A 13522-nucleotide genomic window follows, 5' to 3' on the forward strand; every position below is an offset into this window, starting at 1 on the left:
CGTCCGTGATTGGAAGAGGGAGTTATTCTAGAACAAGATTCTCTTGTCAAAGTTACGTGAGTGGAGTAGCCTCCTCCACTCACCTTTGTCTATTTCGGTAGACATCGCCGAAGAAGTGTTTTGTTTGCGCTATGAATAGAACAATCTTTGGGTGACCTAAAAGAGGTATACCTTTCCTGATAAAACAAATGTTTCGTCGGTTTGAACAAAAGGTAGCCTTGAAACTTTATTTTAGACCTGGGGGCATGCAAACCTTTTGGCATGCAAGCAAAGAGCGATCATTTATCTATTTTTTGGATTGGTCGTTTCCTAACTTGCATAAAGAAAGGATATGGGGCAAAACTCTAAAAATTGCCATTTTTAAATGAGACATTCTTATTATACGACTGGATTAATCGAGCAGTTTTAGTGCATAGTTCAAGCTCGTTAAAAAATAAACATAAGCCATGAGCAAATGTTTCCCCCGCGTTTAAGCTCATTAAAAAATGAACTATTCCCTGGTAAATAACCATCGTGAATGTAGTACTTCAGCCTTTAAAAGCCTTGGTCGTGTGTGCACCATCACCTCCACTTTTGCATTGGCCAATCATTCACCTCCATTTGATTGTTTACCCATTTTGAGGAACAGCTGCGAAGAGTGATCTCACTAGCCATCCTTGTAACATTGTTGTGATTGGAAAATTCCAAACCTTACCTGGAATCAGTTGCTACCCTTTTTGTCACTCGTTCCTCAAAAGATGAGTCTCCTTTAAGCTCTTTTCAACTGACTCGTAAAATATGAAAAGATTTCCGAGCCATTGGCCTCTCCAGCTCGTTAAAGGGGCTGGAAGTGCTATCCCTCTAAATTTTAATCTTTTTGGACCTGAGGGATTATTACATAAAAAGATCGAGCGCTTGTTTTGTTCGGCTCGTTAAAAGTATCGAAAATTCATCCCTTTTGTACTGTTTTATACTTTTTCGGACTTAAGGGATTAGATGATGAAAAACGAATTTTGGAGTTTCCTTTACGTTCCTTTTCAGACTCTCTAAAATTGAAAAGGACCGAGTTATCTTTGTCGTTAAACTCGTTAAAATTTTAATAGCGACAAACTTGTCTATAGACGAGAACGAGTTTCACTATCGCTAGGCTCGTTAAAACATAGCGATGGGTTTGCCCGAAGGGAAAATTATAGAACAAGCATATGTTATCCTCCTCAAGCTTGATAAAAATAAAGAGGTACTGGTCAGCAATGACTGGGAAAAATTGGGAAGGAAACTTGAAGAAACTTTGTTGGTAGCAAGTCGCTCTTGAACATGACACTTTCACTCCGCATCCAAGTCGGGTTGGGTTGTTTCATTCACCGGTCACATCACCATGGTCCGATCATACCATCCACATTTGGGGTTAATGCTACCAATCCATCACGTCAGTGTCGCTGATATGTTCAAGAGAAGTCATTCAGAGAATTCATCTGTGTCTCACCCACTACAATACATTTATACTCCATTCTTTCATGACCTCCACCCTGAACCTTATATCACCAGATCATTTTCACCTCCTTTAAAATCATTTGCTCCGTTCCGTGTCATTGATGTGGGATTCATTAAGGCCCTCCTGTGACGGATCACTTCTTGTCGACATCAGCTCATTATCCAAGAAGTTGATCTAGGAACACCCCATTCAGTACTTTGAAGCTTGCATGCCTCAATGGCAAGTTTCTCACTTCCGGCAATGGGTTTACATCAATGACCTTCGACCGAAAGATTTTGCGTGGTGTTCGACGCCAAATCCTTTATTCACACCACGTGAATTGTACTACAGTACCTTGAGGGTCATTATCATTATCGGTGATTCCTCTCACGCTTGTTAACATCTTATATCATTGGCTGGTAATCAAACGATGTCTTTCCATGTTCGGCTTCAGAACATTTCTCACATGGATAGACTTGTACTTCAAGTGAATATCGAACGAGATTGAAGACCCCGGATCTAGTTTCATCCATCTGGGCTGCGATATATATTCAGGAAAATAAGGACATCAAATGTACATCATTGCTATACAGATAATCATCCAATCAAAGGGATGATGGCTCTATCAGAATCATCAGTCTACACTCAGACGATTGTCTGTCCTATGTACATGAAAATGAATTTATAAAGTTGAGCATGGGAATGCCCGCCTCAGCTAGATCATGAAAATATTATAATGTATTTTATTGTATCTTATTACAGGTCTCCTCCCAGCTTGAAAGAACTTCGGATCCTCATAATAAAGCATTTCACCCGACATCAAAAGATTAACGACCTCATGCTTTAGGGGGCAACTGTTATAGACATTTTTGGGCACTACAACCCCAAGCATGAAATTTCCATCAACCAAGGGCTCCTAAGTCCCTAAAAGTGTTGTTCTAACCCCTAAAGGAACAAGGAACAGCTTCTCCCAGAAGTTCTCCATAAAAAACTGCTCAGATTTGGTCAAATTTGGTCAAAACAATCATTTCAGGCCACAGCGTTGCATCTCACCTAAATACACTGTATGGGTGCGTTGCATTTCAAAAAGCCCTTCTATGGGGTGCTATGGGCGAGAAATGACAAATGGCAGTGTCATTCCACGAGGTGGAGAGGCAATGGAAGCTTCCAGAAACTTCTCCTGTGACACTTGCCTCTCTGAATTCGACCAAGGATGAGTAAGAGATCATCAATCTCCAAGTGGAAGCAAGAACTATCAGAGGGAAGACACTAATCAAATCATAAGCTGACTCATCTCCCTTACAGATATCTATATGGATCCCTCATCCCAGAGATCTAGAGGCTGGAATTTTGCATATTGTAAGGAATTGTTGTTGGTTTCTTGAGACAAACATCAGATTGTTGGGTGATCTAAGCTTTATATGAGGTGAAGAGGGGCTTCCTTGCTGAGAGATTGATGCTGGGTCAGAACAACTGGTTGTAACTCCTCTTGGCTCTTTCTTGTTTATCAATAAAAGCTATTCAAGTTTTCCTCCATACTCTTGTGTCATTGATGTTTGCTACATTTGTATGGTCAATTTACATATGATCCTATATTGTTTATGATTATAGATCCATGTCTTTGTATAGTGTTATGCTACTGTGATCTTACAGGTACTCTGTGAAGCTGGGCGTGCAAGGGAACAAGTAGCAAAAGACTATCAAAGAAGAGAGGAATCGAACCAGGAGATTAGCGCAAGACAGAGGTTGGTCTTCTTTGTTCCTCTCTATCTATACTTCATAAAGGAAAAACGAAAGTATCTTTACTCTGTTTGTTTCTAAGGCAGCTGTCACACCTTAGTGGGATAAGCCGTTCTGAGTAGACACTTTTCCCTGTAACATCGTTGTCGAAGAAATTCAATATATAAATGACTAGCTTGCATGCTATTGTAAACATAGACTTTTACCACAGTAGTTGGTTCGAAACACATTGACCAAAAGTCTTTTAAGTGATTTTTACCGAAAGTGTCAGGCCAGGAGGTAACTCCTCAAATGTAATTGTGTTATTCATTTAAGTTGTTCATTATATATACAGGAGGGAGTGATTGTTCAATTCATTTCCCGATGACTCTCCATTTCCTCTATTATTTATTTACACTAATTACAGTTGTTCACCCAATCCCTATGATTATGTGTCAACATTCCCCCCTTAATCTGAAGGGAAGTTGGTGAGTCCAAGCATTGTTCTGAATATTTCAAGATTTTCTCTTCCGAGCGCTTTGGTGAATATGTCTGCAATCTGCTCATTAGTGGAACAATGTCGAAGATGGATTGTTTTGGCCTCAATGTGATGTCGAATCAGATGATATTTTGTATTGATGTGCTTTGTTCGATCATGGAACTTTGGGTTTTTGGCCAACTTTATCGCTGAGGTATTGTCAATCATGAGTGGAATCGATTGTACTTGTTTTACCTACAAATCTTCCAGAATTTTCCTGAGCCACACAATTTCTTTTGTTGCCTCAGCTGCTGCCACATATTCTGCCTCTGTTGTGGAATCTCCTGGAATTGATTGTTTGCGTGATCTCCAGGAGACAGCTCCCAATCCAAGACTCATAGCATAACCCAAAGTAGATACCCCAATTTCTTTGTCTCCATCGATGTCTGAATCAGAGTATCCAATCAAGCTGAAGTCACCCACCTGTGTATACTTGATTCCAAAGTCTTGAGTTCCCTTCAAGCACTTTAGAACTCTTTTTGCAGCATACCAATGTCCCTCACAAGGCTTTTGCATAAACCTGGAGAGGATTCCAACAATAAACGAAATGTCTGGTCTGGTAGTAGTTAGGTAGTTGAGACTTCCTACAAGCTGTCTATACTTTGTTGCATCCTCAAATTCGTTTCCTTCAATGGATGTGAGCTTTAAGTTTTTTTCCATTGGAGTAGTCAGAAGATTGCATTCAGTCATGCCAAATCTATTCAATAGATCTCCAATGTACTTCTTTTGAGAAAGGAATATGGACTTTGGATGTTGAGTTACTTCAATACCAAGATAGTAATGAACATAGCCCAAATCAGTCATTTCAAAACCTTTCCTCAATTCCTTCTTTATGGATGAAATGTAGCTCTCATTGTTCCCTGTCATCAAAAGATCATCTACATATACCACAAGATATACAACTGTTTTTCCAACCTTCTTTACAAACAAAGTTGCATCATCAAGATCATAATGTTTGAAATTGAGTTTCAGAAGATGCTCAGTTAGTTTTTCATACCAGGCTCGCGGTGCTTATTTGAGGCCATACAAGGATTTCACAAGTTTTCATACTTTATGTTCATGTCCTTTTATAGTAAATCCTTTAGGCTGGGACATAAAAACATTCTCTTTTAGATCTCCATTCAAGAAATCAATTTTTACATCCATTTGATGGACTTTCCAACCATTCTGAGTTGCTAGGGAAAAGAGTGTCCGGATGGTAGCCCATTTTGCTGTGGGGGAAAAAGTCTCCTCATAATCGACCCCTTCCTTCTGTGCAAAACCTTTTGCCACAAGCCTGGCTTTGTGCTTGGCAAGTGAGCCATCAACTTCATACTTGTTCTTGTAGACCCACTTGCAGCCAATTGGTTTAGTTCCCAATGGAGGATCAACCAGCTTCCAAGTGCCATTCTTTATCAAGGCATCATACTCCTTTTGCATTGTTTCTTTCCATTCATCATGAGAAGCAGCTTCTTTGAAGCAAGTTGGTTCAAAATTTGTAGACAAATTCAATTCACAATCATAAGAAACATCCATATCAACAAGTGAATCAGAGTCATCTACATCACCTCCATTTTGTCGGGTTGAATTTCTAATTCTTGTCTTTCCAACCTCATCGGGATGAAAACTTTCAAGTATCTTTATGAGCCACTTTGGGGGACCTTTCTGAGATGGTCCAGGTTGCTCTGTTGATTGAGTTGGGACTGCATCAAGATTGAGTCTCCCAATTCTGTCAATCACATCACTCAAAGTATCATCCGTTGTTGGAGTTTCATGCGGGGGAGAGAGTGCTTCAGGAGAAGATTCCATAGGTTGATCTAGTATAGGAATCCCCCCGTAAAGATGTGGAATATGATTATCAAATTCTTGAAATGATTTTTCATTTGCGAATCTATCCAAGTGATCAAGTTGCCGCTCCACAACATTGTCAGTTTTGGATGATTCAAGAAATATTACATCTCTAGATACAACAAACTTTTTATTAACTTCAGCATAGAGACGATATGCTTTGGAGGTGTTTGAATATCCCAGGGAGATACACTTACGACTTCTAGCACCAAGTTTGTTTCTATGTAATTTTGGTATCAAGGCATAACATGTGGAACCAAATACCCTGAGATGCTTTACCAAAGGAATGCGCCCATACCACATTTCATAAGGAGTCTTGTTACTAATAGCATTAGATGGGCATCTATTGTTTACATATACAGCACATAGAACTGCATCAACCCAAAACATCAATTTTACATTTTAAAAAAAACATCATGGAGCGCACCATATTTAAGATTGTCCTATTCATTCTTTCAGCTACTCTGTTCTATTGGCGATTATAAGGCACAGTTGTTTGATGTTTGATCCCATGTTGGCGAAGATAGTTTTCAAATTCATTTGAAGTGTATTATTTTCCATTATTAGTGCGAATAGAGCCAATATGAGATTATGCATCATTTTCAATCCATGTTTGAAAGTTCTTGAATGTTTGAAAAGCATCAGATTTGTTCTTCAATAAATAAACCCAACACATTTTGGTGTAGTCATCAATAAATGTCATCATATATTTATTTCCATTTGCAGAAGGAACAAGCATTGGACCACATAAATCTGAATGAATGAGTTCAAGTTTTCTATATGCTCTGGAATGTGAATCATCAAAAGACTGTTTGCTATGATTTCCTAGAATGCAAGCATCACATTGCTTAAGTTTCCTAGGAATTGTAGGCAAACCAGTAACACCATTTTTCTTCAACAAGCAGAGGCTGTCATAGTTTAAGTGTCCAAATCTAGCATGCCATAATAAACTTGATGGAAATGTACCTTCTTCATAATGAGAATTGTATGAGAAATTTTGTGCAGGAGTAGAGGTACCCTGCAGCTTGAGAAGCCTTTCTTCTTTTATCCTCGTCATGACAAGTGAGTGGTCTGATGCTTTTCTCACATCAAGCTTGCCATCAAACATATGAATGGAGTGTCCTTGCTGGCGGATGTGGACCAGGGACAATAAGTTTCTCCTCAGTTGTGGGAGATATAAAACATGATGCAGAAGAAAGTCTAGAAGACCAAGCAATTTAAGCCTGATTGTGCCAAGCCCTGATGGCTTGATTTTTGACTTGTCTACAAAGCATATTGCTCCATCAATATTGTCAGTAAATTCTTCAAAAAAATCTTTTCTAAAAGTCATGTGGCAAGTTTCTCCTGAATCAAGCAACCAATCATTTTTCCAAGAATCAAGTGAAGCATTAAATAAGTCTTCATTTACTCCAATATTACAGTGTGCCACAACATAGTGAGCAGATTCAGGTGCTTTACCTTTCTCTTTGTCATTAGTTTTACCTTTGGGTTGGTTTCTTTCCTGCTCAATTTTGTCCCAAGGCAACTTACATGTGGATGCATCATGTGATCCATCTCTTTTGTAGCGTATGCAATGCAAATCTGACTTTTCTCCTTGAGAGTGTCTACACCCCCTACCTATGAAATTTCTTCCTCTTCCTCTTCGACCACCTCTTCCTCTAGAAGAATCTTGAGCAAGATTCTTCTCTCTATGTGCAAGGCACACAGCCTCTTTAGAAGACTGAGGAGCTATCTTCTTCCCAAAAGCTTTCTCTCTTTCCGCAATTTTTTTCACAAGGGAGTCAAAGGTAATATCTTTGAGGTTTCCATTTTCTTACAATGACTCAAGATAATTTTAATAAGTGGGATAAAGTGCCTTGAGAAAAGCTATCAGAGGAATGTCCAATTCAAGACTAGTGACTTTGATATCATGCATAATAGATTTTACTTCTGATGTAAGAGCAAGAGGATCATCATTTTGTAATTCAAGGGTGAACAATTAAATCATGAGTTGAACAACTTCAAGCGCAGATTGTGAGTCATAGAGTTCCTTCAGATTTTGTAAGCCTTTGAAAGCATTTGAAAATGATGAAATATGGCGACTCACCTCTTCATTTAATAATGCTACAATCAGTGCATAAGCCTTGCTATTCTTATTTTCCCAAATGGCGAATTCTTTGTTTGAGGTAGGTTGTTTTGGCTCTTTGTCTCTGTTTCCAACACACTCATTTCCACAGTGCATTAAAAATGAGAGTGTGTTTGATTTTCCGTGACCATTCTGGATAGTTCTCCTTCCCGGTGAGAACCACTCCCACAACAAATATTAGTGAATGCATTTTAAAAAAAAAATTACCCTGCTGCCAAAAAAATGCACTTCTGGTGGTTAAAAATTGCACTCTGATATATTAAAAACATAGGTATTATTTTGGGGAGGTAATATATGGGGGAGGGAATATTTAGGGAAGGTGGTATATGGGGAGCCAAACCAGTCAAATGCAGGAGCGTTAACTATGTCAGCCACTTTGAAAACAACGTTTTGAAAACAACATTATGGGAGCCCAACAACATGGCATATTAGGATAGCATATATATGAAAACAACGTTAGCGTGGAGACAACGTTATATATACCAGCGTATATATGAAAAAACATTAGCGTGGAGACAACGTTATATATGTGGAACAAAGCTTATATATACCAGCTTTATATATATATATGGAACAATGTATAGAGGTCAGCGTAATATGGAGCAATGTTTATGAATATAGGAAGCAATATTCCATGTATAGATTTAAAAGTCCACCTCTATGTTTGCAAAAATCGACCTTCAATATAAGGTCACGGACTCGTGGGTCTCAACATGTAACCACAGTCGTGTCACGCCAAATCTCAAGCGATAACCTTCCAAAAAGTAATCTCTCCACCAACGCCATAAGGCTCCATCAAGCTTTCGCTGCGCCAGAGGACTCCATCAAGGCATTTCAATGTCAATCAAAGCGTGAACCAGTAGAAATTCAGCTTGCAAAACTGTATTTTTTTTTTCATCAGCGTAATATTCAGCTGGGAGAGGTATGGGAGAGCAGCGCTTATAGACCACACCAATGCAATATTCAGAGAAAAAACACGACATAGCATGAAAGTGGAGGAGCGTGGGAGACGATACCATGTCAGGAATAGAAAAGCATATGACAATGCACCATTCAAGCTTCTGGAGCATGACAAAGGTGTCAGTTCTGCAAAATAGGCAGAACATAGGCCAGGAGGGAGTTACAAAGGCACACTGTAATGCCAAAGATAGAGTTGGCTCTGATACCATCTCAGGCCAGGAGGTAACTCCTCAAATATAATTGTGTTATTCATTTAGGTTGTTCATTATTATATACAAGAGGGAGTGACTATTCATTTCATCTCCCGATGACTCTCCATTTCCTCTATTATTTATTTACACTAATTACAGTTGTTCACCCACAATCCCTATGATTAAGTGTCAACAGAAAGATTTCTCAGTATTCATGGATCATAGAAGTCTAAATTCTAATATAACATGGACATGAAATTATAGAGATATAAATTAATAATTTGCATAATTTGAAATATAGTATGAATTTAATATATTGCACAATTTAAATATAGCAATGATTTTTTAAGATGTTGAATTTATGTTACAAGATGAAACTTATTTTGAAAGTGACTAAAATATGACATTTAGGAAAGACAAAATATTACTCGTTCCTATGGCAATTTTACACTCATTTATTTTATAAATGTTATGGTTATGAAACACATACACACACACATATGATTAAATATTTAAAATTTAAAATTTATATTTTGTGGTGTTAAAATTAAATTTTAAAATATATTATAAATAGTGTAGTTATATAAATTAAATGGTTGATAAAGGTAAATAAACATTAATTATCATAAACATTAAAATACTTTAAAATTTAAAAAATTAACTAAATTATAGTTTAAATTATTATTATTAATTATAAAAAGAGTAAATATATGAGCTTAACATAAATACATTTAAAAAAAATGCCAATTAGAGTTGTCTCGATTGGTTGATTGGATAGAATGATTGAACTATCTTTCCAATCTAGATTCAAATTCATGGTAGTGATCTCATGAGTTAATAATGTTTTGATAAATATTATTAATGACATGGTGAATTAATAATGCTTTGATAAATATTATTCTTGTGATGTCATTGTAACTGTAAATATTGTTATATTAACTTAGAACCTTATAAAAAATCTATTTAATTATAAAATATATACTTCAGAATACAGAAGAACATACAATCCCACATCTTCTTTATGGTACTCTTATCTTAAAAATTTGATAAACAAAAATAAAATCAAACATAAGTTACTTTGAACATACAATCCCACATCTTCTCTATGGTACTCTCTCTCAAAAATTTGATAAACAAAAATAAATCAAACATAAGTTACTTTGAACATACAATCACACATCTTCTCTATGGTACTCTCTCTCAAAAATTTGATAAACAAAAATAAAATCAAACATAAGTTACTTTGCTATTATCAAATTACCAAAACATTTTGAAATCTATAAATTACAAATGGACATGTATAACTTTTAGCTATTCTAACATGACAACCAACCCATATTTATTGTGCTATTGCCCATTAATGTGCAGCTTGCCCATTATGAAATGGGATTTAAGCAAGTACATTATCCAACAATAAACATTATCCCACAATAAACATATACATCCAACCCCAATAATAGATCAATAACACCATAAATATTGATAGGCTTCACAAGTAAACTAGCAAACTATTCATATCAAGATACTGATTGTATGTCAATTCGCAACAGAAAAGCTTCAGGGAGGGATAGCCGGAGGCCTTATTTTTTAGGTTAACATCAATGCACATGCTTCTGCTATTCCTCTCGCGCTTCACCTTCCCCATTACTTGCTCTGCCCTCCGGGAATCTTCGCTTTGATTTTATCCACCAGCCCCGGCTTCTGATTTGGATTGTAATTACCAGTTTGAGTCTGTTTTCCGGGCAGCATGTCTTTGAACTTATCCACGAGACCCGGCTTCTGAGATGAACTAGAATGAGCAGTCTGAGTCTGGCCTCCGGGAATCTTCGCTTGGATTTTATCCACCAGCCCCGGCTTTTGATTCGGATTCGAATGAGCAGTTTGAGTCTGGCCTCCGGGAAGAGATGCTTTGATTTTATCCAGCAGCCCTGCCTTCTGATTGGGATTAGGCTGACCTGCCTGAGTGTAACTATGGGTGTGGCTACGGTCCTGGTGCTCAGGAGCACCAGCCCGAACAGATGGTAGATTTTGAGCCATGATAGAGCACTTATTCTAAAACCAGATAGATCTCAATTGAAGGAATTGAGAGATGAGAATGTAGTAAAAACTCCAGATGAAATGAGATGAGATAGTGAAAGTAAATAACAGGGAGTGTATATTTATAGGTTTGGTGGTGCCGCTCACTTATCTGCGGTGCAAGCGGTGCGGTGCGGTGCCGTGTGGAGAATAGCTTTAATTATCTTCTTTAACCGACAACGTTAAAGATGCTACTTTGCATCTTCGACTGTAGCTTTAGCTGCACGCCTTGAGATTATAGTAATAAATTTTATGCTTATCGCGAGTGTCCTTCGTTCCCTTGCCTGTATCCACCTTGTGTAGGGGATACTGAGGAGGGCAGCGTGGCGGGTTGGTTTGGGTTCGGTTGGGTTGGAATTTCATGAGCAAATGGGTATTAGAGTTGTAGAAATTGAGGATGGTTTATTTTAAATTCTCACTTTATGCTGGTAATGTAGTTAGTTTTTAATTTAGTGATATAATTTAAGGAATTTTTTGAAATAAAAAATTTTAATTATATAATTTTTAAAATATATATATGGAATTGTTTTTAGTGGGGTTTTTTGGAAGTTTTTATGTGGGTTTTTCAACGATTTAAGTTCTCTAAAATCTAGCAAGAATTTATTGAAATCACAAGTTTGATGGTAACCCTTGCACAATAGAAGTGGCTTAGAGGTTTTTCAGGGCGCTGAATCTATATATACAATCAAAAAACCAGTTTAAATAACACAAATCAATATTTAACCTCAACCAAATTCCGACACTAAAAACAACTCTCATATATATATATTTTCAAAATTCATCTTAAACAATTAAAATTTATCATTTTATAAAATATTATATAACCAAAAAAACAGCAAACAAACAAAACATCAAATGCCTTCTTTAGCCCTACCAGTCTATAGTAAATTGAAATATGAGATAGATATCAATTTCAAAAAAAAAATTCTTTAACTCTAGCCATTTATACCCATTTATAGTAATGACTTCGTAGTCACCAAATTCGGTAGAATTGGCCAAATTAATAAGGAAATTCGAAACTTCGATTCGATGGCGAATTATCTGGTTTTGTTTGATTCAATGTTCCATATTGAAAATTCGATTCGATGGGTGAATTATTTGGTCTAATTTGATTCGATATGTTTCAAGCGGCGCGTTTGGTTGATAGAGGTAGGGAAGAAAGATTGACTATTGTTTAATGTTTTTTTTTCAAATGAAAAAAACATGGGTTTATAAATGTATTGGTATATCTTCAAAAACATTTAAAATAGATTCCAAATCAGTAAGAGAGTATGTTTTTTCTCATTCAAAATAAAACACAAGATTTGAGAAAATAAAACACAAGTTTTTGAGAAAGATGGACTATCGTTTAATGTGTTTTTTTTTCAAATGAAAAAAACATGGGTTTATAAATGTATTGGTATATCTTCAAAAACATTTAAAATAGATTCCAAATTAGTAAGAGAGTATGTTTCTTCTTATTCAAAATAAAACACAAGTTTTTGAGAAATATGTATTGTTCTTAAATAAATTGCTTATTTACTACTAATATAAATGGATATAGCAATACCAAAATGTTTCTACAAATTACATTATTATAGAAATACCAAAATGTTTTTACAAATTACATCATTATATAAACAGTGAACTAAAAAACTAACGGAGTTGGATTGTGTCTTTCTTTTTTAGAGTATTTTCTTTTAGATACCTATAATGCATATAACGAACACCCTCATTTAGACTCCTTTTTGATAATGAATCAACAACAAAATTTGACTCCCGGTAGATGTGTTCGAAGGAAATGTGTTGAAAGGGCATCTTGAGAATGATGATGTGTTTGATCCAACCTCCAAGATTAGGAGGAGTGAGATAAGTGTGCCCCATACACCATCAATGAGGGTCTTAGAATATACATGAATAGAATCCAAGCCCTGTTTCTTGGCAAACGAAAGAAGCCCCCATAGGGCCAAAATCTCCGCTCTCATGTTTGTACCATATCCACTGTGCCATGATAATTTGTAGTGAGTCCTATTACATATCCTAAACCAAACTCCACAACCACATACACCTCCCTGTGCAACTCCATCAAAATAACCAGCTGGAAATTCAATACAAGGAGGAATGAAAAGAAACATTAAATCTTTATCCACTTGTATGTTGTATGTCTATGTATCCATCCAAAACCCAATGTTTATACATATCTTGTGCATGTTTATGGGGATACCTTCAAATAGGCATCCATTCCTAGCATGCTAGATCTCCCAAAAAATGAAGAGAGGAATGGTCTAATATCCCCCCTCCCCACTTTTCGATCCACCAATGAAGACACTGTCTAATGAGAGAAAATTTCTAAAAGAAATATGAAAAAATGAAGGATCCTTTGCCATACCTATGTAGAAGTCAAGCATTCCAAGAAAAGATGTTGATTTGTCTTGATTGAATCCCAACAAAGTGTGCACCATCCTGGACCTTGGACAACCTGCTTACGGAGGTTTTCCCAAGTCAATGTTTTGTTGTTTTATACCAACCGGGTGAAAAGAATAATCTTCACAGAGACATCCCATTTCCAAATCTTTTGGAACTAGCATGTATCATTTAAAGTAAATTTAGTGCACATAATGTACCTATATGTGCACCTGTAGATGTCTTCCACCTCC

General features: G+C 36.6%; 1 protein-coding gene across 1 annotated transcript; it reads right to left on the reverse strand.

The window, feature by feature from the left end:
* Positions 1–10032: 10032 nt before the first annotated feature.
* Positions 10033–10942, reverse strand: LOC149254764 (uncharacterized). Its single transcript, XM_089460217.1, has one exon. It carries the CDS (start codon positions 10845–10847, stop codon positions 10455–10457), a length of 393 nt encoding a protein of 130 aa, XP_089316343.1. The 5' UTR covers positions 10848–10942; the 3' UTR covers positions 10033–10454.
* Between the last annotated feature and the right edge of the window lie 2580 nt (positions 10943–13522).

This window comes from Pinus tabuliformis, chromosome 7, assembly GCF_031772625.1.
Source record: "Pinus tabuliformis cultivar Carrire ecotype Pingquan chromosome 7, CPIR1, whole genome shotgun sequence".
Lineage (NCBI taxonomy): Eukaryota > Viridiplantae > Streptophyta > Pinopsida > Pinales > Pinaceae > Pinus > Pinus tabuliformis.

Excerpts from the sequence above, each read along its gene's own strand:
- LOC149254764 (XM_089460217.1), bottom strand. The coding sequence starts at position 10,847 with ATGGCTCAAAATCTACCATCTGTTCGGGCTGGTGCTCCTGAGCACCAG.